The sequence below is a fragment of the Trachypithecus francoisi genome, unplaced genomic scaffold, assembly GCF_009764315.1.
Source record: "Trachypithecus francoisi isolate TF-2019V2 unplaced genomic scaffold, Tfra_2.0 Lachesis_group4, whole genome shotgun sequence".
Lineage (NCBI taxonomy): Eukaryota > Metazoa > Chordata > Mammalia > Primates > Cercopithecidae > Trachypithecus > Trachypithecus francoisi.
In genome coordinates this window covers 144,350,878-144,377,926 of record NW_022681469.1, presented here as the reverse complement: position 1 = coordinate 144,377,926, position 27,049 = coordinate 144,350,878, and the positions used below count along the sequence as shown (strand labels likewise).

The window sequence follows — 27,049 nt, the reverse complement described above, 5'->3', positions numbered from 1 at the left end:
TATTTTTAGTACTAATGTAGTAATACTATTTTCATGATGATGATAATGATGATGATTGATGATAATTCAGTCAATATTTGACTGAGAAACTCGTGACAGAATCTGCAATGGGGATTTGTAAAGGAGGAATACAGAACAAGTGGATGCTGGATAGTCTGTGGGTTTAGAAGGGCCAGTTAGAGAGTAGAGTATCAGCGGACCTCAGTGCACCATTGTCGACTTTGAAGCTTGAGGCAATCACATGAGTAGGATATGGGTACCCTCTAGGAGCAGACAGAGTCCCCTGGCTGACAGTGTATGAGGAAATAAACAGTTTAGATGGAAGAAACTGGATTCTGCAACAATCTGAATGTGCTTGGAAGTTGATTTTTCCCCAGACCCTCTAGATAAGAATCAAGATAATACCTTGATTTTGGCTTTATTTATTTATTTATTTGAGACAGAGTCTCACTCTGTTGCCCAGGCTAGAGTGCAGTGGCACGATCTCTGCTCACTGCAACCTCCACCTCCTGGGTTCAAACAATTCTCCCACCTCAGCTTCCTGAGTAGCTGGGATTACAGGCACATGCCACCATGGCCAGATCATTTTTGTATTTTTAGTAGAGATGGGGTTTCACCATGTTGGCCAGGCTGGTCTTGAACTCCTGACCTCAGATAATCCGCCTGCCTTGGCTTCCCAAAGTGCTGGGATTACAGGCATGAGCCACGGTCGTGTCTGGCCAATTTTGGCATTATTATTATCATAGATTCTAAACAGAAGACCCAGATGACATTCCCCAGACTTCTGATCCACAAAACTGTGATTGATGGGCTTCACTGTAAACTTTCCAGTTTGTGTCAATTTGTTACAGCAGCAAGAGAAAACTAATACAGACACAGAGGTGAGAGGACAAAGCAAAGGGAGGAAAAGAATGCTGAATCCCATGGTCATTTCGGTTTTAAGAACCATGAGGATGATTCTGCCTGTGACACAGCTGGACAAAGGAAACTCTCTAGAAGTCTATTGTGCCACGAACAACAGGATGGCATTTTGTGGTATCTATCTTATTTGGAGCCATTCAAACAACTGCTTTGAAAAAGCAGGAAAATAGGAGAATAATAAAACCAGAATTCTAACGTTAAGACAGATTAGAAGGACTCAGGACAATGAAGTATACCTCAGAGTCATCAAATTTAAGTCCAAGTATGAGGATATCCTTTCCTCCACCCTGTTTCAGTATCTACTATTTGAAAAGTAAACAATTCTAAAACCTAATGGCTTAAGTCAACCACTTATTCTCTCCCGGAATTCAGAAGATAGTTGGGGGTGGTTCTTTCACGTGGTGTCGGTTTCAATAGCTGCAAAGGTTCAAAAATGGCCTCACCCACATGGCTGGCAAGTTGGTATTGACCATTAACTGGGGGTTTAGGTGGGCATACTAGCAAATGCCTTGTATTTGTTTCTGTGGGCATAAGTTGGTCTTTCACAGGATAGTGACTGAGATCCCAGAGAAGACTCTGAAGAGGACTAATCCCAATGTGCAAGTGCTTATCAAATCTCCATTTGCACAATACTTACTAACTTATAATTGGCCCAAGCCAGTCAAATGTCCAGGCCCAATGTCAACGTGGGAAGTAAACAGAGTTTATTGGCAAGAGTGGCAGGCACATGCAGGAACAGGGAGAATTGCTGAGGATCACTTTTGGACAAGCTACCATTAATCTCTTCTTCATACTCACCATCCCACTTCATCACTTTCATACCAAAAAGCAAATGTCAAGTCTTCTGTTAAGGAAAGCACTATAGTATTTTCCTTACTTCTTAGGAACTTAAAATGTTTAAAACCATGACCATATTTTTATTGTGAGAAGGATTCATATGTAACCTATAAAATGATATGAGTTTGAGGGCATCTGCCATGAACCCTATTTTCCCACAGGCCCTGTTATTTTTATTGTAAAATATCATAATATTGTGCTTTTAAGGAATGCAAAAACTATTACAGGAGAAAAATTCAAGAACCATTCTATGTATTTTGTCTTCTTCTTCATGTATTTTCTACCATCTACTGGTTATATATAGGTTTTCATAACACCTAAAATGCCCTTTGTTAATGGTCTTACTTGAGTTATCTTTCTTAATATAGCTAAAGTAGATCATGTTTGTTGATTTTTAAAAGGACAGCTTTAGGTTTAGTTGTTTGTACATGTCGCTTTTCTATTCTCTATTTTATTTATATGCACCAAATATCAGAGATTCAAAATACATGAAATAAACATTGACAGAATTGAAGAGAAAACTAGGCAGTGCTACAATAATTATTGGATACTTTAATATCCACTTTCAATAACAGAATGATCAGACAAAGATCCATAAGGAAATAGAGAACTTGAACAACACTATAAAACAATTTGACCTAACAGAACAATTCACCCAACAACAGCAGGATATGTATTTTTCTCAAGCACACATGGGTCATTCTCTAGAATAGAATAATTTTAGGCCACAAAACACTTCTTTATAAATTTAAAAGGTTAAAATCATACAGTGTCTTTTCCAGTCGAAATGAAATGAAACTAAAAATCAACAAAAGAAGGGAAACTGGCAAATTAACAGACATATAGAAATTAAACATGATGCTACGAAACAAAGGATCAAATAAGAAATCATAAAGGAAATGGGAAACTATCTTGAGAAAAACGATTTTTGTTTTTTTGTTTTTTTTCAGACAGAGTCTCGCTCTGTCACCCAGGCTGGAGTGCAGTGGCCTGATCTCGGCTCACTGCAAGCTCCGCCTCCCAGGTTCACGCCATTCTCCTGCCTCAGCCTCCCGAGTAGCTGGGAATACTGGCGCTCACCACCACGCCTGGCTAATTTTTTGTATTTTTAGTAGAGATGGGGTTTCACCATATTAGCTAGGATGGTTTCGATCTCCTGACCTCGTGATCCACCCGCCTTGGCCTCCCAAAGTGCTGGGCTTACTGGCGTAAGCCACTGCGCTCAGCCGAAAAATGAAAATTTAAACAACAAAATTTATGGGGAATGACCTTAGCAAGATGGCAGAGTAGGAAACTCTGAACTTCCTCTCCCCAGTTAACAAACTGATTCGGCAACAATTCATGAACAAGTTGCCTTTGTGAGAAATACAGAAACTAACTGAAAGGCTCCTGCACCTTGACAGAATGCAAAACAGACGTACTGAAGCTGATATGGAGATTTGAGTCACCCTCTTGCAGATTCCCTGCCCCTGGTGCAGTACCAGACAATCAGGAAGAGATTTCCTAGCTCCCATATTTACTCAGGGTGTTCTCCCCTCGATTGGTTCCCATGTTTAGCACCCCAACTTTTCCAAGGGGGCTCCCCAGAGGACTGGCTTCTGTCTTGCCAGTCCTGGAGCCCTGAGGGGTCTGGTACAATCTAATGATCCAAGAGTGAACAGAGATTGCATTCTGGACTGGTGGATAGCACAGACTCTCCCATATGCTCAGCACAGAGTAAGCAGATTTTAAATAATCCTCGCTCTCAGCCCCTAGAAAAGGTTGATTCACTCATGTGTTCAGCACACCAACTTCTTGGTAGTTGCCTAAAGAACTAGGATTTATCTTACCAGTCCTGGAAGTCTGATAAATTCAACATAGTTTAACCCCCTGGGAGAAGACGGAGAAAGTAGCCTGGGCTTGCAGATGCCACAGATCTAGATCTAGAGATAGTCATCACAGATCCAAGAGTTGATTCAGGACCCCAGCTTCTCTGGGGCTGCCCCAAAAAACAGTATCTGTCTTACCAATCATGAAACTCTGATGAATCTGGCACAGTCTAGTTGCCTATGGGATAACGGAAATGGGAGTTTGGGCTAGTAGACACCATAGCTCACCCCCTCCTCAGCATAGAGTAAGTGAACAAAAAATCCCATCTCTCAGATTCCCTTGGGAAGGAAAACAGTTGTCAGAGGTTCCCAAATCTCTGGCCAGGCTGAAGGGTGAAGGTCTTCTCATTTTCAAAACCAGGTCATGAAGAATGGAAGAAGTGCCTATTTTGTCTAATGTGTGAACACCTCCACAGAGAGTCAAGGAAAATGAAGAATCAGGCAAAGATCCTCCAAACAAAGGAAGAAGATAGATTTTCAGAAACCAATCCTAATAAAATGGAGTTAAATAATGTACCCGACAGAAAACTGTCACAAAAAAATGTTCACCAAGGTCAAGAGAATCATAAATGCAGGAAGAGATAGACATCAATACAATAATAGTAGGATATTTTAGTACCTCACTTTTAATAATGAATACAACATCCAGACAGGAGATCGATAAGGACATAGAGTACTTGAATAAAACATAGGCCAAATAGACCTAATACACACAGAAAGTTTGGACATATGCTACAACATGGGTGAACCTGAAGGACATTATGGTAAGTGAAATAAGCCAATCACAAAGGACAAATAATACGTGATTTCACTTAAGTGAGGAAACTAAAGTAGTCAAAATCATAGATAACAGAAGATACAATGGTTGTTGCCAGGAGTTCATAACCCCTGGCAGGGAGGAAAATAGGGGGTTGTTCAATGGGTAAAGAGTTTCAGTTTTGCAAGATGAAGTGAATCCCAGAGATGGATGGTGGTGCTATTTGCACAGTATGAATATACTACTTAATATTAATTAACTATAAAGATGGTTGTGGTGAATGTCTGTATCACCCCAAATTAGTGTGTTGAAGCTTAACTCCCAATGTGATTTTATTTGGAGGTGAAGCCTTCGGGAGGTAATTCGCTTTAGATGAGGCAAAGAAGGTAAGACCTCCATGATGGCATTAGTGTTAAGTAGAGGAAGGGAGACTAGAGCACTCTTTGAGGATGCAGGGAGAAAGAAGCCTTCTATAAACTAGAAAGAAGGTCTTCACCAGCAATCAAATATACCGATTCCTTGTTTCTTGGCTTCCTAGCCTCTAGAACTATGAGAAAAAATATCTGTTATTTCAGCCACCCAGTCTTTAGTATTTGTCATGCAATGTGACTTAATACAATGGTTTAAAAAAAGAAAGACATACAAAGTGGTATCAATATTGATATCAGGAGGCCAAAGTGGAGGACAATCAAGGAAGTGACAATAGACAAGTTTTATTTCTTCTGTGATAACAAAGACTGGATCATCTACTGCAATGAGAGGCAGAGTTCTATAAAGGATTTGAATATAATTAGAATAAGTTTAGAAGAGTTAATTGGTAGATGATAAAAAGAGGCAACTGGATCAAGAAAGGAAGTGCTAAACTCAGTAAAAGGTCTACACAAGTTTGGAATGGGGCAAGAAGAAATCAGCAATATCATATTTTATGATCTTTCTTTGATATTTGTGAAAGTCCACTGAAGAGCATACCGGTGTGTGATGAAATTAATTCTGAAATGTCCGTCTTTATGAGAATGTATTAGAAATAATGTGTTTTTAGGTTTAAAACCTGAAAGTACTTATCATTTACAATTAATGATTGTTTCCAGGATGTACAAAGTCATTGAAAGCCTAGGACAAATTATATTGAACTCTGTCCCCAAATTGCAGGTATTACTTTTTGAAACTCTTAATAGCTAATAATAATAGCTACTATTAATGAAATGTTTTATCAGGTTTCAGGGATTCTGCTAAGCACTTTACAAGTGTTAATTCATTTGACTCTTACAAATGTATAAAAGAAGTACTATTATTCCTAATTTATGTATGAAGAAACTGAAAATTTTGGACTTCTTACCATCTGACATTAATTCCTTATTTTAGGTATTTTTACATGAATTACATAAAATGGCCCTTACTATTATCTTATGAAGTTTTACTCTTAGGTGAGTTTTACAAGTGAGGCTACACAGGCATAAAGAGAATAGTAACTAGCCCTGGGTTGTACAGCAACTTAGTTTTTTGCCAGAGTTCAAGGCCAGATAGTCTGAGTATAAAGCCCGTTCTCTGAATTCCTCTGTTTCACTGATTCAGGTAGTGAAATACATGGGACAGATGAGCTCTATACTTGGTTCTGACTTGGTGGTGCAAAGTCTGTTAACACCATTTTAGCCCTATGTTAGCTTTGCTAAATCATTTCTTCAACCTATCATTTCTTGGAATAATGTTTAAAAGTCTTCTTCCTATAGCATCTGGCCCTTTCTTTTTCACAAGCTAAAAAATGTTGATCTTTTTACATTCCTGTCTGCCAGACAGCTTTTATACAGGAAATAGTACCTATGGCTTTCTTTTGGAGGTGTTTCTTATCATTTAGAAGAACTCCATTTACAGGCGTTCTTACAGAGAAACCACATGGTGCAGATATCAGTAAGGAGTCATCAATCCTGCCTCCATGGCTGTGGAGCTATTTATGCAGTTTGCTTCATTTCAGCTTCTGTTCTTATTGGAACCAAAAAGTTTATGTTCAAGTACTTAAATTTTTCCCATTTTATTTCAATCCTTAAAACTAACTCTTTCATAATCATCAGTGAATTAATTCTTTCAAAGTAGAGAGACAGATAAGGAGAATTCTATAAAATTATCAAAGTGATACATAAATTCCCCTTTGGTAAAACAAGCTTATCCATATATCTAGAATAAATAATGTTATATAATTTGTGTGAATCACTTAATGAATGTTCTTTTCTTAAAGAACAAATTTTCTTTTACAAATAAGTTTATAAAGTTTATCATTCCTTTCTTATAATCTGTAATTTAAAAATAAAACCTTTTTCACATCATTGTCATTTTGTAAATTTAACTGCCTAAATATTGAATCTTATGTCCATACTCTCTTCCCTCAAGTATTTAAAAAATATAAAGTTCATGTCACTTCATTTACCTCCAAGTCTTGCTCTGATAGAAATGTCCGGTACTTCCCTGGAATTCCATTTCCTGTTCTGTTGCAGTTCTTCTGATAGAATTTTTTGCCTTTTTATTGTTGTTTGAAATCCTGTGTCTGGTCTGGGAACTCGATGTTGAGGTTTCACATCACTAAAATCCACTAGGGTTGGTATGGTTCTGCCAATGCCAGGATTTAAATCAGCATCACCACCAGGACTCATAAACCCTGAACAGGAATCACCTAAGGTCACATCATCCCGAAGTGGAAATAATGGATAATGTGGCCCATATGGTGGGGGATAAGGATAATGTAAATGATAGTCTGGCAAAACTGAAGGGGGATAAGGGTGAAATTTAAGAAAAGCAGGGTTGCATTTCTTTTCAAATCTGCCATAGTTATGTCTGTTCTCAAGACCTTTCACAAAAGGCATGTTCATTTTTCTTAAGCGATCACAATAGTGTGGGTAATCTATATTCTCAACAGTTCCTGAAAGGATGGACCTTTTAGAGATACCTATCTTTCCAGGTGTGTCCTGAATCTCTACATCCATGGCCTTTCTCTTTAGAAGTTTTGATAACTATAAAGTATTTCTGATAATTCCTTCAAGTATATAAACTCTATTTCCAATAACTCAAGATCAGTGTTAAACTAGTATAAAATTGACTCAGCTTTCTAAATGTTGGCAGATAATTTTGTTTTTCTTTTTAAGGTAAATATTTTCCTCCACCAAAGGAAGAATAGGGCAATGAAGGAACAGGACAGAAGGAGAAAAAAGCAGAGCCCTTGTTGCTTGGCAACGGCTAGAACTCTTAACACATTGAACCATTTATTATGTACGTCATAATTTAATTCTTAAGAAAAACAAAAATAGCCTTGGTACTAATATTTCCATGATACTTTTCTCCCTGGTGCTCAGGAAAGCTGTGTTCATTTACTTATTTTAAAATTTTCCATAAGTTGGTATTTATGGGTATAAAATATATTTAAGGAGGGTAAATAAAGCAGTTAATTTAGTGACAATATATTTCCCAAAAGTATGTATGTGACTACAATTAAGTATTTATAGATATAACACTTGCTATCTAAATAAATGTAAATATAAATGCACTGCAAAATACAAACATTACTAAAGTTAAATTGGTATATCTAATTTTCTTTTTTTGAGACGGAGTCTCGCTCTGTTGCCCAGGCTGGACTGCAGTGGCGCGATCTCGGCTCACTGCAAGCTCCGCCTCCTAGGTTGATGTCATTATCCTGCCTCAGCCTCCTGAGCAGCTGGGACTACAAGTGCCTACCACCACGCCTGGCTAATTTTTTGTATTTTTAGTAGAGACTGGTTTCACCGTGTTAGCCAGGATGGTCTTGATCTCCTGACCTTGTGATCTGCCCACCTCAGCCTCCCAAAGTGCTGGGATTACATGCATGAGCCACTGCGCCCAGCCCCAGTATATCTAATTTTTAAGAAAAACAGAAAATTATATAGAAAGTACAGGTACATATTTACATGCCCTAAATTGTCTTTACTTCCCTTAAATTTACCATAGTGTCCAGAGTAAGAACAGTAAGAGTTTTAAATTCATTTTAGGAAACCACAATGGGTGTCAGTTAACTGTCTACACACACAATATCATTTAAATCACTAATATATTGGTTCACTTAAAATATCTGGATAATTTCATCTTGCATGAACTACTATAAGAGGAAATCCAAATATTAGAATTTGGGGTAAAAGTTCACATCATCCTTACTGCAGCAAAAATGTTAGAACAGGCAAGATTCTAGCTTTGAAGAGTCAGGCACATAATCATTAATCAGGCCAACTGTCAAGGGTGATATGCTTGGTATAATCAGAATGCCTATGCCCCACTGAAAGTCTTCACAATTTTTAGATATATTATTAAACAAGTGAGGAGATTAAATTGGGTGGCTAGACTGTCAGTCTTAAATCCCTCATCCAGATCATAGTATATCAAGTGACAGTTTTTAGCCCACCCATGATCACTCATTTCTTCATATCAAAAGTGACAACTCATTTGTAATTAGGCATTCTATATTTAGTTGCTCAAACTTCATTCTTCAGTGTATTTGCACCAACTGCTTCATTTCTATCACAGCTCTGCTCCCATTAAGTAAATCCTTCGAGCAGCAGAAAAGTAGAGGCATGCGTCTCTTTCAATTTCTCTAAAACAAGTTCTGGCTATAAATGGCCTCTTAGGCTGTGTATGGGAAAAAAAAAATCCCCATAACTTTGTACTTAGAATGAATCCTTTACAAGAGACAGATTAACAAGAGAAAAACAGAAGTTCATTAATATATTTCATTTATATATGAGGAACACCCAGAGAATGAGTAGTTCTCAAAGAAGCATCTTGGAATTCCAGCTTGTATAGCATCTTCAACAAAGACTAGGAAAATTTTAGAGATGTGACAAAGGAAAACGACTCTGAGTCTCTATAGGCAGTAACTTGGGCTAAGCAAACAAATAGCAGACAAAAGATGGTTAAAAAAAAAGCTAATATTAATTCTTCTGGTACCATTTCAAGGCTAATGAGGGTCTGAAGCTGTCTGCAGTGGTTAACCTTTGTTTTCTCTGTTAAAGGAGCAGGGCAGGATACCTCTTTGTCTTTCTAAATCTATGTCTTGCTTCTAGGTAAAAAGAGGGAAGGTGGACATCTCTCCTGCATCCGCTGGTTCTTGTCTTCAGGGCAGCAATCCTTCATATTTGAGAAGGTATATTCTGGTCTCCCACACAGGATAGATGGTTTTGTATGTTTTGCTGAATTTAGGTGATACTGTAAGATGATTTTCCAGTCTATTTTAGAAAGTAAACTTCATCTATGGTTGTTTCCTCTGTCCTTCCATCAAGCTTCTTTCTGAGGCTGAAGGCCTTACTTACCTTTAATTCCCACTGTGTATTGCATTTATCTCCCAATTAAGTTCCACACATCCATAAAATACTAGCTGCTGACATTACTAGATCAAAGCAATCCACTGAGGGCTCTACACGTCTTAACTCATGCATTCTCACTATCTGTTGTTTGAAACTTGGTCCCACATCTACCACCTGGCTTACAAAAAGGGCCTTCCCTCTGATCACAAACCCTTTGCAAAGGTAAAAGCACTGGCTTTGGGGCCCAACGATTCTCTCTCAGCTCTAGGATCTTGGACAAATCACTTATGTTCTTGAGGATGCCCTGCGTGACGGTGTTGTCCTGAAGGCCTGGGGGCCGCACAGCAAAGCAGGCTAGTGCAGGCCCCACTAGCTATGTGGAGACACAGGCGGACCCCCAGTCTACCATCCCGGCGGAAGTGGGAGCACGTCCATCAGGTCCGTCGTTCCGGTCCTCCGCCCGCCAACTTCCGGCTGCAGGTGGAGGCGCGTTGCCTAACGACCTTCCGCGCGGACGGTGGGAAGGCGACGGCGGCGTGTGGATGGAGGCCTCGGCCCTCGGCCCGGCGCGGCGGGGCAGGCGGCGGACCCGGGCCGCCGGCTCCCTGCTCTCTCGGGCCGCCATCCTCCTCTTTATCTCCGCCTTCCTAGTGCGGGTGCCCTCATCAGGTGAGGGTCCGCGCCGCCGGGCCAGCTCCGCAGGGACAACCGCAGCTTCCCCCACTCTTCGAATTGCCTTTTCTTGTGTCACGTGCATCCCTGTTATATAGAGATACCTTGCTCACTAATACGTGACAAGAAAGGTTTGTTTTTTATAGAAGTCGCACTCTGTATTTGCATAGAGGAGTGAATGACAGGAAATTAAGGTATAGATAGATCACCCACAGTTGAAGTTTTAAAATTAAATTTCTTTGTTAATAAACTCCTTGATTCAGTCCATGGGTCATCTGCCAGGTTTGCATTTCAGTGTGTGAACTCTGTAATGATGTGCTCAGTGTTTTTCAAAGTGAATAGGCAACGTGCTGCTTTGAAATTATCCGTGATGGTGGAGCGCCATCTATTGGTTTTAGCTGTAAAATATAGGAAATAATGCGATTTTAAAGTTTTGACCTCTAAAGAATTGAAGTACTTTTCTATACTGTTTTAAAAATACATTGAAGGCCAGGCGTGGTCGCTCACGCCTGTAATCCCAGCACGTTGGGAGCCCGATTCGGGCGGATCACAAGGTCAGAAGATCGAGACCATCCTGGCTAACATGGTGAAACCCCTCCTCTACTAAAAATACAAAAATAATTAGCCGGCGCCGTGGTGGGCTCCTGTAGTCCCAGCTATACGGGAGGCTGAGGCAGGAGAATGGCGTGAACCCGGGAGGCGGAGCTTGCAGTGAGCTGAGATCCGGCCATTGCACTCCAGCCTGGGCGACAGAGCGAGACTCTGTCTCAACAAACAAACAAAAAATACATTTAAGATACTGATGAACAAACACTGAGGAAGGAAGTGAAAGTTTAATTGAACTGTTCTTTAACTAGAAAGGTTTGGGCTGCATTATTTCGTGTTGAAATTCTAGACTCATAAAACAAAATATCCCCCAGAATTGATAAAATCACAGATTTGCTTCATATGAAAAAAGTTGTTCAAATAAGGAATAATGAGAAAAAGAAGTCCTCCAAGAATATAAATGTAAAAGGAATGTGGAGGTAGGCAGGGGATGGGGGAGGAGAAAGTAAGTAAATGGAGTGAATAGAGATTTAAAAATCAAAGTCCAGGCATCAGGAATCCAAAGATGATTATTCTATAAGTATATGAATAACTGATAGCCATCAATTGCCATGTAGGAGAAAGAAACTTCTTGGATATGGTTCATGGTCGTGTATTAGGTGTGAAAGGGTTTTTATTTTAAAATTTTACCTGGTGATCTTTTGATGAAATAATGAGATTAGACCTTTGAGGTATAAGAAATAGAATAAGCAGTTAGTATCTTATAAGTGATGAATAGTGAAGGCCTCTTATATACCTTTTTACAATTTTTACAGTATTCTCATTTTCTACAGTAACTGTAAGGATGGAATTATTATTAGTCCCATTTTGCATATGAGAAAACTGAAACTCCTAGAGTCAAAAGTGATTTTCCTAAAACCAGTATATGGCAGAATTAGGATTTAAACTCAAGTCCTTTGGCTTTGATACCACATCCTTTTCTTTGCACTTTGCTATTCCTGTCTGCTAAAGGCTTTTGGGGTATAATGCTTTATTGCATTTTTATACTGCCCCTCACATTATTATGCCCATCACATTTGCTCATTTAACAATGAAGACTATCAGAATATGTTTCACAATTGTTATTTAATATTTACAGTGTGCAAGGTATAGTGTTTGATACTGATATTTGATAAGTTAACATAAACATTGATCCCACTATCAGTGGAGCTTATAATCTAATAAGGAAAATGATATGTGTGCATCAAGAACTGTAGTACAATGTAAGCCAGTGTCTACAAGGGTTTTTCTGATGTTATCTTCTAGAATTTTTATAGTTTCAGGTCCTAGATTTAAGTCCTTAATTCATCTTGAGTTGATTTTTATATAAGGTGAGAGATGAGGATCCAGTGTCATTATTCTGCATGTGGCTTTCCAATTATCCCAGCACCATTTAGGCAAAGATTTCGTGACCAAGAACCCAAAAGCAAATGCAACAAAAACAATGACAAAAATGCCAGACTTAATTAAACTAAAGAGCTTTTACACAGCAAAAGAAACAATCAGCTGAGTAAACAGACATCCCACAGAATGGGAGAAAACCTTCACAATCTATACATCTGACAAAGGACTAATATCTAGAATCTACATCTAGAATCTACAAAGAAACTCATAACAAATTAGCAAGAAAAAACCCCCAACAATCCCATCAAAAAGTGGGCTAAAGACATGAGTAGGCAATTCTCAAAAGAAGTTATACAAATGGCCAAAAAACATATGAAAAAATGCTCAACATCACTAGTTATCAGAGAAATGCAAATGAAAACCACAGTATGATACCACCTTACTCTCACAAGAATGGCCATAAACAAAAAATAAAAATTAATAGATGTTGGTGTGGATGCGGTGAAAAGGGAACACTTCTGCACTGCTGGTGGGAATGTAAACTAGTACAACCATTGTGGAAAATTGTGGAGATTCCCTAAAGAACTCCACATTGGAACTCCCGAATGTAGAACTACCATTGGATTCAGCAGTCCAACTACTGGGTATCTACTTGGAGGAAAAGAAGTCATTATATGAAAAAGATACTTGCACACACATGTTTATAGCAGCACAATTCACAATTGCAGAATCATGGAACCAGCCCAAATGCCCATCAGTTAACGAGTGGTAAAGAAACTGTGGTGTATGGTATATATATAAATATGTATGTGTGTGTGTGGGGCATATATATATACACACATAAATGTGTGTGTATATAAGTATGTATATATATAGGTATATAGAATACTACTCAGCTATAAAAAAGGAATGAATTAATGGCACTTGCAGCAACCTAGATGGGGTTGGAGACTATTATTATAAGTGAAGTAACTCAGGAATGGAAAAACAAAACATTATATGTTCTCATTTATCAGTGGGAGTTAAGCTATGAGGATGCAGAGGCATAAGAATGATACAATGGTCTTTGGGGACTCGGGTGGGAGAAACGGTGGGAAGGGGGTGAGGGATAAAAGGCTACAAATTGGGTTTAGTGTTTGTTATGTGATGGGTGCACCAAAATCTGAAAACCCTTACTAAAGAATTTATGGAGCCAAATACCACCTGTTCCTCCAAAACTTATGGAAATTAAAAACAAAGAACTATAGTACAGTGTAGAATGAGTGTTATTAAAAAGGTGCTGGTGATGTACTGTGGCAGGTAAGAAGTGCTAAGGACAAACAAGGTTTGAAGGAGAAGGGGCTTGTGATTTGCGTCTTGAATTGTGGGAGATGTGAGCTTCTAATAATGAAGAGAGTATTCTAAATGGATTTAGAAAAAATCAGAGGTGAGATATAATATGGAGAAGCAGTAGGTAGATTAAATTTATCAGATCATCTGAGGGGGAATAGAGTTGGAACAGTGATATCAACTGTCAGAGGAGGTTGAATTATGGCTCTTCCCCTCAACCAATACCAAAGATACTGTAATACTATACTTGAATATTTTAGAATATCTAATGAGACAAATTGTTGATCATTTTTTTCTTGATAGTTGGACACTTGGTTCGATTACCAAGAAGTTTTCGTTTGACCAAAGATTCAGTGAAAATAGTGGGATCGACAAGTTTTCCAGGTATTCATGAATATATTTTCACTAATTTTTAAATAAGTTATTAGCATTTGTTTAAATTTTATCAATCTTATCCAAAAGGCTAATGCTCTTCAGTTATCCTAGTCTCCGAAGGCCCTTTTCTTTCTAGAGAAGTGGATTAAAGTTGTTTGCATATGGTTAGACTCATCCAGTTCTAATACTATATGCTATAACTGCATAAGTGTACAAAGAATAATTATTTCTAAAAGTTATCTAAAGTTGCCTGTAGTGGATTTTTATTATATAATAATTAGCTATAATGTTAAATGTATGTAGTGCAAATATGGTAATACAAATCATACATATTTTGGATTCAAAGATTTGCAATAGTCACATGAAGTGTAGCAACTACAGCTTGTTTTGGTGTTTTTTAAGTTGTAGCAAATTTACATGCCATAAAATTCTTCCTTTAAAGTGCACAGTTCAGTTGTTTTTAGTATATTGACAAGATTGGACAACTGTTACCCCTATCTAATTTTACAATATTTTCATCACCCCAAAAAGAAAGACCTAATCCATTATGCAATCATTCTTCAGCCCTGGAAAGTACTTATCTACTTTCTGTCTCTATAGTTTTGCCTGTTCTGAAAATTTCATATAAATGGAGTCATACACTGTGTGCCCTTTTGTGTCTGTCTTTCACTTAGTGTAATGTTTTTGAGGTTCAGCCATGTTATAGAGTGCATAAATACTTCATTCCTTTTTAGGGTGAAATAATACTCACTTCTCTACCTAGCAGTACATATGGGACATATGGTAACTCTATGTTTAATATTTTGAGGAGCTGCCAAACTATTTTTTAAAGAGCCTAAGCTATTTTACTTTCACACGAGCAATGTATGAGAGTTCAAATTTTCCAGTATCCTAAACATTGTTATTGTCCATCTTCTTTTTTTATAGCTATTGTAGTATGTGTAAACTGGTATCATTGTGGTTTTGATTTGCATTTCCCTAATGACTAATGATGTTGTAACTCTTCATGTGTTTTGTGGCTATATGGATACGTCATTTTCAGAATACCTATTCAAGTCCTTTGCCCATTTTTAAATTGGGTGGTTTTCTTTTTGTTGTTGAATTGTAGAGTTCTTTATATATTCTATATATTGGATCTATGACTTGCAAATATTTTTCCCAGTTGGTGGCTTGTGTTTTCACTTTCTTAATGTTTTCTTTGAAGCATATGTTTTAAACTTTGATAAAGAAGTCTAATTTCTATATTTTATATGGTGCTGGTGCTTCAGGTATCATATCTAAGAAATTATTGCTTAATCAGTGGTTACAAAGTGTTATTCCTATATTTCTTTGTAAGAATGTTGTAGTTTTAACTCTGACATTTAGGCCTCTGATCTATTTTGAGTTAATTTTTGTGTATGGTGCAAGGTAGAAGTCATACTCATTCTTTAGCACATGGCTATCCAGTTGTTTTATCACCATTTGTTGAAGAGATTATTCTTTTTCTTTTGAATTGGCTTGGCACTTGTATTGAAAAGCAATTGGCCCCAGATGTATGGGTTTATTTTTGGACTATGCAATTGATTTATATATCTATTCTTATGCTGATACTTTGCTATCTTGATTATTGTTGCTTATAATAAGTTTTGAAATCATTAAGTGTGAATCCTTCAAATTTGTTCTTTTTAAGATTGCTTTGTCTTCCCTGGGTCCCTTGCAATTCCGTATTCTAGAATCAGCTTGTCAATTTCTGCAAAAAAGTCCATTGAGATTTTTTTTTTTTTTTTGAGACGGAGTCTCGCTCTGTCACCCAGGCGGGAGTGCTGTGGCCGGATCTCAGCTCACTGCAAGCTCCGCCTCCCGAGTTCACGCCATTCTCCTGCCTCAGCCTCCCGAGTAGCTGGGACTACAGGCGCCGCCACCTCGCCCGGCTAGTTTTTTGTATTTTTAGTAGAGATGGGGTTTCACCGTGTTAGCCAGGATGGTCTCGATCTCCTGACCTCGTGATCCGCCCGTCTCGGCCTCCCAAAGTGCTGGGATTACAGGCTTGAGCCACCGCGCCCGGCCTTCTATTGAGATTTTAACAGAGATTTCATTGAATCTGTAGATCAATTTTAGGAATATTGTCACCTTAACAATAGTAAGTCTTCTTATCTATGAAATTGGGGTGTCTTTCCATTATTTCAATTTATTTGGATCTTTAGTTTCCCTGAATTATATTTTATAGTTTTCAGTGTGCAAGTGTTACATTTCTTCTGTTAAATTTACCCCTAAATATTTTATTATTTTCAATGCTATTGTAAATGAATGGTTTTATTCAGTTAGTTTTTGGATTGGTCATTGCTAGCATATAGAAACACAATTGATATTTTCATACTGATGTTATGTAAAACTGGTATCAGTTTTCACCATTAAGTATGATGTTAGCTGTGAGTTTTTTGTAACCCTTTATCAGGGTTACAGAGTTCCCTTCAATTCTTAGTTTGTTCTTTTATTGTGAAAGGGGTTGAATTTTGCTAAATGCTTTTTCTCCATGTATAGCAACGATAATGTGTTTTTTATTCTTTATCCTGTTAATATGATGCATCACATTGATTTTCGTAGTTTGAACTTGCTTTGCATTCCTGGGATAAATTCCACTTGATTATGATGTTTAATCCTTTCTTATGTTGCTGGATTTGGTTGCTAGTGTTTTCAGGATTTTTATGGCTATGTTCATAAGGAAAATTGGTCTGTAAATTTCTTGTGATGCCTTTGATTTTGGTTTTAAGGTAATACTGGCTTCATAGAACAAATTGGTATGTAATTACCTCCTCTTCTGTCTTTTGGAAGAGTTTGTGAAGGATTGTTGTTAATTCTGTTAATTGTTTGGTAGAATTCACCAGTGAATTCATTTGGTGCTGAATTTTTCTTTGTGGGAGGTTTTTGATTACCAGTTTAATCACTCATTTTAGGCCTATTCAGACTTTCTATTTCATTATGACTTTTTTATGAGAAACTATTAATCAAAGGTTACTTGTGTGAGATGAGTTGCTTCTCTCTTGCTACTTTCAAGATTATCTCCTTGTTTATGGATTTTGACAGTTTGATTTTGATGTGTCTGACTATGGATTTCCTTTAAGTTTAACATAATTGGAGTTAATTGAATTCTTGGATATGTGGATTCATGTTTTCAATCAAATTTGGGATGTTTTGCCATTATTAAAAAAATTCTTTTTCTCTCTCTCCCCCCTCTTTCGGGACTCTGATTATGCATACATTGATATGCTTAATGCTTTTTCAAAGGTCTCTTGAGTTACTGATGTTTATTCTTTTTTTCTTCTTTTTCTCAGACTGGATAATCCCACTTGACCTATCCTCAAGTTTGCTGGTTCTTCTGCCTTCTCAACTTGCTATTGATTCCTTCTAGTTAATTTACCATTTCAGTTATTGTACTTTTTAATCTGCAGTTTATTAAAAATAATTTTTGTATCTTTATTGATATTTTCTATTTGGAATATCACACATTCTTTATTACTTTAGACATGGTTTTCTTTGATCATATGTGAAATATCTAACTTAAAATCTTTATCCAGTAAGTCCAACATTTGGTCTTTCTCCAATAATTGGCCTTCCTTGGAGTCTGTTTCAGTAGGCTACCTTTTTTATGCACATAGCCGTATTTTCTTGGTTTTCTGCATGTCTCGTATTTTTAGTTGAAAACTTGACATTTACAATAATATAGCAACACTGGAAATAAGATTCTTTCTACTTCCCAGAGTGTGATGTTGCTGCTGTTTGCTGATATCACGTATTTGTTCAGTGAGTTTCTGAACTAATTGTGTAAGTTTTGTATTCTTTATCACATAGCCACTGAAATCTCTGCTTAATTAACTTAGTTAGGCTAATGATTGGACAGAGTTTTTATTAAACATCTTGAACCAGTTAGTCTCCTAGTCTTTGCTGAGGGTGTCTTTGTGCATGTTGTGACATACTTTTCAGATAGTTGGCAACTCTACCTTATCATTCACTTTAGGCTGTGCAGAACCTCAATTTCAGCCAAAGGAGAGAACTTAAGGCCTCTTCATCTTTACTGAGTATACAGATTGTCCTGAGCATGTACACTGTCCTTTGCATGAATATGTCCTGCTATTTTTTCAGGAATATTCAGAACAATTCAAAGTTCCTGTGGACATGACATTCCCCAGCTTTTCCTCTTAAGGGTTTTGGTTAGCCTATTGCTTTCCCCAATTGTTGCTCACTATATCAGGCAGTTACAAAGTTAAATGAGGGCCTCTACTTGTTTTTAATGAATTCTTTTGGGGAAAAGGCTTTTTGCAGTAGGCGAAGTCCAAGTCAGGTCAAGCATGGACAGCCTTTAATGTGAGATCTTCAAGGATGTTGACTCACAGGTCACATACTGATAGTACTCTGGGAAGGAGGCTTTGAAGGCATTCTAACCATGCCTGCCCCTTCCATTGGCTGCCAGGCTGCTGGTTCTCACTGGGATTGTAAACTGTTGGTTGTCATGACTCCTTATTGTGGAGCTGGGAAAGGAGGCATGGGAATCAGGCACGTTAAAATGCTACAAGCTCACTGTTTCTACCGATTGTAATTAGTTCCTTAGGGATGCTGGAAGAAAAGAACCATAGACAGGGTGGCTTAAACAACAGAAATTATTGTCTTACAGTTGTAGAGGCTAGAAATCAAAAATCAAAGTGTTGACAGAGTTGGTTTCTTCTGGAGACTTTGAAGAAAGAATCTGTTCCAGATATTTGTCTTTGGCTTTTAGATTGCCATCTTTTCCGTATCACTCTGTATCCTCTTCCCTCTGTATTTTCTGTTTCCAAATTTCCCCTTTTAATAAGGAGATCAGTCATATTGGATTTGGACCCAGCCTGATGACTTCATTTTAACCTGACTTCCTCAGTAAAGACTATTTCTAAATAAGTTTATATCGTGAAGTACTGGAGATTAGGACTTCAACATATTAATAAGAGAGAGGACACAATCAACCCATAAATCAGATCCAGTTGTTTTTCTTGAATAAATGTTTTCTGGATTGCTATATTTGATTAATTTTGAGTTTGAGTTCTGGAAATATTTATTCTGATAATTTCTACATTTTTCCTCTTTACTTTTATGAAGGAGATAATTTTTGGAGTTCCTTATTCTGCCATTTTTATTCATCTCCCCAATGACAGCTTTTAAAGCTGAATTATAAAATGTTATCTGGGTAACTAATTTCCCTTTTATTTTCTTTTATTGTATAATATTACATTTATTCTTAAAATAGATTACCATTCCAATTCAATAGGTAGTTCTTATATCTCTGAGTAGATTATTATATGATATTTCATTGGTTTTGGCCCATAATTTGGACTGCATGATTTTTTGTGCCTTCCGTTTCTTCTGTTATGTAAGATCTTGGCATCTGTCTGTGTTAGCCACTTTTCAGATTTGTGACCATCTTTTTAACTCGTTCACCTTTTGTATATTCTTTTCAGGTCAGTTAGTTTTCCATTTTCGTTAACTCATATATTAATTCACTGAGCCTTTATTTATATTTTGTTGTACTTTTAGTTTATACTATTTTTTTTTGGTGTATATAATAAATGCCATTTTGTATTTTTTTTGGTACCTGTTCAGAAGTTTTCTGGGATTGTATTATCCAGGAGAAGAGGTTTTAGCATCATAGGACCTGAGCATTCTCAATCTCACTGACATTGCTCTTCAAAAAGGCTGCACCAGTTCACACTTCCTTCAGTGGTACTTGAGGGGGTCCCATTTTCCCACATCCTTATCAGCACAAAATTTTACCCAACTTTTTCCACATTTGCTAAGCTGAAGATTATGTTGCCTCTGTGCATTCTTTTCTTTGTTGTTTTCAAAGGAGTTCTTTTTCATATTGTTTATATTCCAGTTATAAATACGTTATTAACTTTGTGGCAAATATCCTCTCCCTACAGTCAAATTTGTTAACTTTGCCTATGTTATACAGGATCAAACAGAAATTGTTACCATTTAAGAAGTTGAGTTCAGTAGTTTTATATTTGTGCTTTTTGCATTAAAATAATTTTCTATAACTGGTTCAGACAAAAAGGTATTATTTGCTTTAAATAATGACTTGCCTTCAGGAATTCAGTGTACCTGGAATTTATTTTTATATACGGTAAGAGGTATAAATCTAAGTTAACCTTTGCATATATTTTGAGATAACTTTTAACTATAATTTATTGATAATCTATATTTTCTCCAGTGATTTTAGGTACCACGTCTACCACATATATATCAGTTATTTATACCAATTTGATTTTTTCCCCTAGACCCATTATTTGTTCCTACACCAGGCCTCTCTTTTTTTATTTAGTGTAAATGTTAATATATCTCAGTAACTCTTATTGCTAGTCCCTCCTCTTTGCTTTTCTGTTATAGAATTGTTTCAGATATTTATGAAGCTTTAATCTTCCTAATGGATTTTAGAATCAGTATCGAAGAGCTTCTTAAATAATTTCTTCTGGGATTTTGCTTATGTGTTGATAAATACATATGTGAATAAATTGACATCTTTAAAGTTATGTTTATACAATCATGATTATGGCATTGTGGTCTAATTTTATGTCTTTTGCTAGAGTCTAAAGATGTTCCCCACAGAGGTCTTGTTTGATTATAGAGGGACTTTTGTTTATTGTACTCTAAATATTATCTTCTTTCCTGCAAAATGGTTTAATGCATTATTGTTGATGTAGAGGAATATTATTTGTTTTTGTATGTTGATCTTGCATTGGGAAACTCTTCTGGATTCATGTATATTTGCTGTGAAATAGGTACAGGGATTAGTGGGGGCGCGAGGAAGGGTACAGTCATGGTATGAGGTACTGTCAAGCCAAAGCACAAAGGATATACTTATGCTGATTTTCCAAAGATGAGGAGGAACTTACACCAATAAATCACAAAAGAATGATGCTGTGTGCTGCTATGGCATGGTTAGGACAGAGGGTGTGAAAAGAGGTATACTGAGATGTATGTAAAAGACAGATCATGGAGAGTGGTGCCAGTAAATCATGCTGAGGAGTGAAAATTTATGGGGTAAGCATTTATTAAAGAAGTTATTAAAGAAGTTAGGCACTCTATTAATGCAAGCATTTCATTAAAGTATTCAAAAAGAAAAAAATCACCTCAATCAACATAGAAAAAACATTTCTTAAAATTCAGTGCTGATTTATGTTTATGATAAAAACAAATAACCAAGAACAGAGGGGAACTTTCTTAATCTGTGGAAGGGTATGTACCTAAAAGTACATTCAATAAACATCATGCTTTATGGTAAAACTTTAGAGGAAGTCTCTTAAAAGTCAAAGAGAATTTTGATTCTCTTTATTTTACTGGATCACAAAAATCTTTGTATACAGTGTGTCAACGAAGAGTTGCCATGCAGTGTCTAAAGGGTTGTTGGAACCTTTCCTAAAAGTTTACTTATGAGTAAACTTAAAACAATGGAATCTTTACCGAGTTCCTTTTGTATTTCCTAAAGGATACTAGTTTTGCTTACTTATCAGGATTTAAATTTCAAAGCAAATGGAACAAAATGCTTTAATATTTAAAATCAATACAAGCATAAATTTGCTGACTTTTTAATCACTTTATCGTTTTTATTCAGTACATCATGCTACATCATTGTGAATAATGCATTATTCTGCTAATCTAAACAATTTTTAAGCTCTAATCATGTTTGGTGTCTTTACAAAACAGATAAAGTATAGATACAGTATTAATACTTTGTTACTGAAATAATATTCTGAGAATAAAACAGGTTAGTGTACATGAGCTCTGAGTGAAAAGTACTAACACATTATGCTCAGGTTGGGGATACATGTACACACACATACATGCATACACATATATACATACAAATACATAATATATTTTAATGTTAATTACATAAAATGCAATGAAATTTAGTTTTTATCAGGTAATAGCAATAATTCATAGTACTCTTGTTATTGCATGTAATCCAAACTGCAAAAGTATACATTATAGAGAAAGAAAAGAACATAAAATGCTATTGGAACATTTTAAATATTGTATTTTCAGTGAAAGTGTATGTCATGCTCCATCAAAAGAGTCCACATGTGTTGTGTGTAACGCAACGACTGCGAAATGCTGAACTGATAGACCCATCATTCCAATGGCATGGGCCTAAAGGAAAAATTGTTTCAGGTAGGATTTTGTTTCAATTCTTATAATTAAATAAATGTATCTGAGTTGTGTGCAACACACAAAGAATGTTTGTATCTCATACATATTTATGTTATTTCCTCAATTCTTTTTTTTTGTGATTTCCTTTTGGAGTTAGAGCTAGCAATGCAGATAGTGTTCCCATTTTTACATATTTTATTTTGATACAGAGACCTACTCTAAGAATGAACTGTTTAGAGGGTTCTCAAAGCATCTATAATCCCCAAAAGGTACTTTTTTCACTTAGAAATTACTATTTTTATGACTGATTTGATTAATATTTCCTCTAGTCACCTTTTTGTTTTTTAATCATGAAATACAGATTTTACTTTTATTATAATTTTTTAATTAGATAAAAGCTGATTTTTAACACTGTAGTTTTAAAAAACGACAGTTAACTTAGCTGACTTTGTTTCTAGCCTTGCATAAAATATAGATTAATGAGTTTTCATTTTGAAGATCTGTTCAGTCATTTTTGTATACCCTCAGAGAAAGTTTTTCTTTATTGCTCTATATACCATATTTTCTTTCCTTTCTTCTTAAAAATCTTATTGGTATTTTGAGATCGTGCCTGTGGATAAAACCTTACAGGCTTACTTTATTTTCTTGGATGAAAGAGAGCAATATATTTATACAAAGACTTGCTAAAGAAGCGTAGGAAATAGTAATTTTTAAATATGTTTTAATTCATATTTATGTAGCTAAGAGATCTCAGCTGTATGTTTCTGTGATATTTATGTTGATTCTAAAATAGGTAATTTTAAAGAGTTAATCTCCTCTTTAGGTCAGTCTGTGTTTTTCTTAGAACAAATTATTCATCATTCATTTAGTGAGTGACTACTTGATGGAAGCTGCTGTGCTAGGTTTTATGGGGGATAGAAAGATCAGACATAACCTCTGCCTCACAACACTAGCAAAGTAGGAATGATTGTGCAGTTTGTTCATGAGATCAGCAGGACTCATTAACAGAAATTCTAATAGGTTTTGCAGCTTATATAAATCACAGAAGTGGTCCAGGTGTAAAAGCACCCAATACTGGAAATACAATCAGATTTTATTTTTGTTGCTCTCTAATAGTAGCACATAATGTAATAGAAACATGTGTATATTGAAACTCCGCAAGTTGAAAAATAGAAACTTTTAAGCATTGAATTTTTCTATTGTCATTTGTTGCTCCTTTGATTTGGAAATTGAAATTTGAAATTTTTTCTTCAAGGTGACATGCCAGGTCTTGTAGTTTATATTGCAAATATAGAATGAAATTCAATTTATCCTTTAAGTAGGAGCAATATTTATTTTACTCACTTTTATAATAGAAAAGTAGGTATTCATAAATGTAGTTATTTCCAGGTAAAGACACAATCCTGTTACTACATTGGTTTTTACCTTTATAAAAACCGTTCTTAGGGAATTCTGGTATTTTAACTTTATGATTATATTATAGTTTTCAATACAGTATTTTATCATAGGTCACTGTCTACCAGTTGTAAAGCTTATTAAGAACACTGTACTTTTTATTTCAGAAAGGACTGGAAGAGGTCTAATTTCTTAAAGTTTGAAGAACGGAGAAGCTTTTTGGACTGTAGTTTAAACTACACTGTACTTATCATTTTATGAATATCTCAAAGATAGTTTCCCTTAATTTGAGCCAAATAAATCATGTAATTATGTGATCACTTGTACATTCCTTTGGAGAAAATACTCAAGTTGTTTGGATGTGTTATGAATCATAGGGAGCAAGTCTTAGATTTGGTGTCTCTCTTTTTCTCTGTTTCTGTTCAGTATTGTTTATTTACAAAGGAATTGCCTTTATTGCAACAAGTTCTGTACCTCCCACTCTGACCCTAATACTATTCTGATGAATTAACTCTTTTTGGTGTGTGGACTTTCCTACTTTTCTAAATATTCACACAAACATCTGTAAGTACTCACACATGTGTTCAGTTTTCCTACGTCAAGCTATTAACAATCAGTTACTTTACATAGTTGCCATTTTTGTGTATGTGTGTGGTGAGAACATTTGAGATTTACTCTTATAAAATTTCAAGTATACAATACATTAATGTTAACTGTATTTACCATTCTATACATCAGGTCTCCTGAACTTATTCATCTTATAACTCAAATTTTATACCCTTGGACCAAGAACAACATGTCCCCAACCCCCCAGTCCCTGGTAACCACCATTCTACCCTATTTTGTGGTAGGGTGGAGTGTGAGTCTGACTTTTGTATGAGTATTAGTGTGACTTTCTTAGATTCCACATATAAGTGAGGTCATGTATGTATGTCTTTCAGTTTCTGCCTTACTTTACTTGGTATAGTGAATTTTATAAAAATAATAAACACAAGATTACCATGTGTCAGATATTATTCTAACAATGTACACATATTAATTTTAACAATGACCTTTTGCAGTAATTACAGCCGTTTTCTCCATTTTATAAATGGGAAAACAAAAGCATTAAGAGAATAAGGTACTTTCCTAAAGTCAAATGTCTAAAGTCTTTTATCAGAGTTCATAGATATAATCTCAGTGAGATAGGAACACACCATTTTATGAATTTTGGTAGATTGTATCTTTCAAGGAATTTGTCCAACATTGGATTTTTAAATGTGTTATATTTATATGCATAAAGTAGTTGGTAGTATATTGTGTTATCTCTTTATAGATAACAGATTTCTGGTTTTCAGAATCTATAGTGATGTGTCCTCATTCACTCCTGATGTTGGTTGTGTCTTCTCTCTCTCTCTCTCTCTCTCTCTCTCTCTCTCTCTTTTTTGTTCTCTCTTACTGGTGATGTTGAGCATCTTTTCATATGCTTGTTGTCCACATGTTTGACTTCTTTTGAGAAGTATCTGTTCATGTCTTTTGCCCATTTTTTAGTGGAGTTGCTTGATTTTTGTTTGTTTTGTTAAGTTCCTCATGGATTCTGGTTATTAGACTTCATGGGAGGCATAGTTTGCAAACAGTTTCTCCCATTCTGTAGGTTGTCTGTTTACTTTGTTGATAGTTTCTTTTAATATGCAGAGCTCCTTAGTTTAATTAGGTCCCACTTGTCTGTTTTTGTTTGTCTTGCAATTGCTTTTGGAGTCTTGTTCATGAAATCTTTGCCAGTGCCTGTGTTCAGAGTGGTGTTTCCTAGATTTTCTCTTAGTATTTTTATAGTTTTAGGTCTTACACTTAAGTCTTTTAAAAATTCTTCTTAAGAATATTTAAAAATTAAAAAAAAAAACTTTTTGGATACATAGTAGGTGTATATATGTATGGGGTGGATAAGATGTTTTGATACAGGCAGTCAATGTGAAATAAGCACATCGTGGAGAATGGGGTATCCATCCCCTAAAGCACTTATTCCTTAGGTTATGAGTATTCCAATTACATTCTTTATTTTGGTATATACAATTAAGTTATTATTGACTATAGTCATCCTGTTGTACTATCAAATAGTAGGTCTTATACATTTTTTCTATTTTTTTGGTACCCATTAATCATCCCCACTTCCCCCCAAAACTCCCCACTACACTTCCCAGCCTCTGGTAACCATCCTTCTACTCTCTATGTCCATGAGTTCAATTGATTTGAATTTTAGATCCTACAGACAAGTGAGGACATGCAATGTTTGTCTTCCTATGACTGCTTATTTCACTTAACATAATGATCTTCAGTTCCATCCATGTTGCTGCAGATGTCTGGATCTCATTCTTTTTTATGGCTGAACAGTACTCCATTGTGTATATGTACCACATTTTCTTTATCCATTCATCTGCTGATGGACACGTAGTTTGCTTCTAAATCTTAGCTATTGTAGGCAGTGCTGCAACAAACAGGAATGCAGGTATCTCTTCAATATACTAATTTCCTTTCTTGTGGGTATGTACCAAGAAGTAAGATTGCTGGATCATATGTTAGCTCTGTTTCTAGTTTTTTGAGAAACCTCCAAACTGTTCACCATAATGGTTGTACTAATTTACCTTTCCACGAACAGTGTACAAGCATTCCCCTTTGTTCACATCTTCACCAGCATTTGTTATTGCCTGTGTTTTGGATATAAACCGTTTTAACTGGTGAGATGACACCTGTTGTAGTTTTGATTTGCATTTCTCTGATGATTAGTGATGTTGAGCACCATTTCATAGGCCTGTTTGCCATTTGAATGTCTTCTTTTGAGAAATGTCTATTAACATCTTTTGCCCATTTTATTTATCAGATTATTAGGTTTTTTTCCTATAGTTGTTTGAACTGCTTGTATATTCTGGTTATTAATCCCTTGTCAAAGGGGGTAGTTTGCATATATTTTCTCCCATTTTGTGGATTGTCTATTCATTTCATTGATTGTATCCTTTGCTATGTAAAACCTTGTTAACTTGATGCAATCCCATTTGTCTATATTTTCTTTGGTTGCCTGTGCTTGTGGAGTATTGCTCAAGAAGCCTTTTCTCAGACCAGTGTCCTGGAGGTTTTCCCCAATGCTTATAATAGTTTCAGAGTTTGAGGTATTAGATTTAACTCTTTAATCTATTTTGATTTGATCTTTGTATATGGCAAGAGATAGGGATCTGGTTTCATTCTTCTGCATATGGATATCCAATTTTCCCAGAACCACTTACTGAAGAGACTCTTTTCTCCAGTGTATGTTCTTGGCACCTTTGTCAAAAATGAATTCACTGTAGGTGTGTGGATTTGTTTCTGGGTTCTCCATTTTATTTCATTGGTCTATGTGTCTGTTTTTATGCCAGTACCATGTTGTTTTGGTTAGTATAGCTCTGTAGTATAATTTGAAGTCAGATAATGTGATTCCTCCAGTTTTGTTCTTTTTGCTCAGGATAGCTTTGGTTATTCCTGGGTCTTTT

At 36.0% G+C, this 27,049-nt stretch overlaps 2 protein-coding genes across 5 annotated transcripts in view; one reads left to right on the top strand and one right to left on the bottom strand.

The window, feature by feature from the left end:
- SPATA48 (spermatogenesis associated 48) overlaps window positions 1-7,566 on the bottom strand; it is a 63,052-nt gene extending 55,486 nt beyond the window's left edge. Inside the window, exon 1 of one of the 2 annotated variants that reach the window (XM_033194260.1) lies at window positions 6,803-7,566. In XM_033194260.1, coding sequence (XP_033050151.1) covers window positions 6,803-7,355 — 553 coding nt within the window. In that variant the 5' untranslated portion in view covers window positions 7,356-7,566. The remainder of the gene's footprint in view (window positions 1-6,802) is intronic. The other variant, XM_033194261.1, reaches the window with a different exon arrangement.
- A 2,602-nt stretch (window positions 7,567-10,168) lies between these two features.
- ZPBP (zona pellucida binding protein) overlaps window positions 10,169-27,049 on the top strand; it is a 154,312-nt gene continuing 137,431 nt past the window's right edge. For 2 of the 3 annotated variants that reach the window (XM_033194263.1, XM_033194262.1), the window contains exons 1-3: window positions 10,169-10,364; window positions 13,929-14,009; window positions 22,053-22,178. In XM_033194263.1, coding sequence (XP_033050154.1) covers window positions 10,238-10,364; window positions 13,929-14,009; window positions 22,053-22,178 — 334 coding nt within the window. In that variant the 5' untranslated portion in view covers window positions 10,169-10,237. The remainder of the gene's footprint in view (window positions 10,365-13,928; window positions 14,010-22,052; window positions 22,179-27,049) is intronic. The other variant, XM_033194264.1, reaches the window with a different exon arrangement.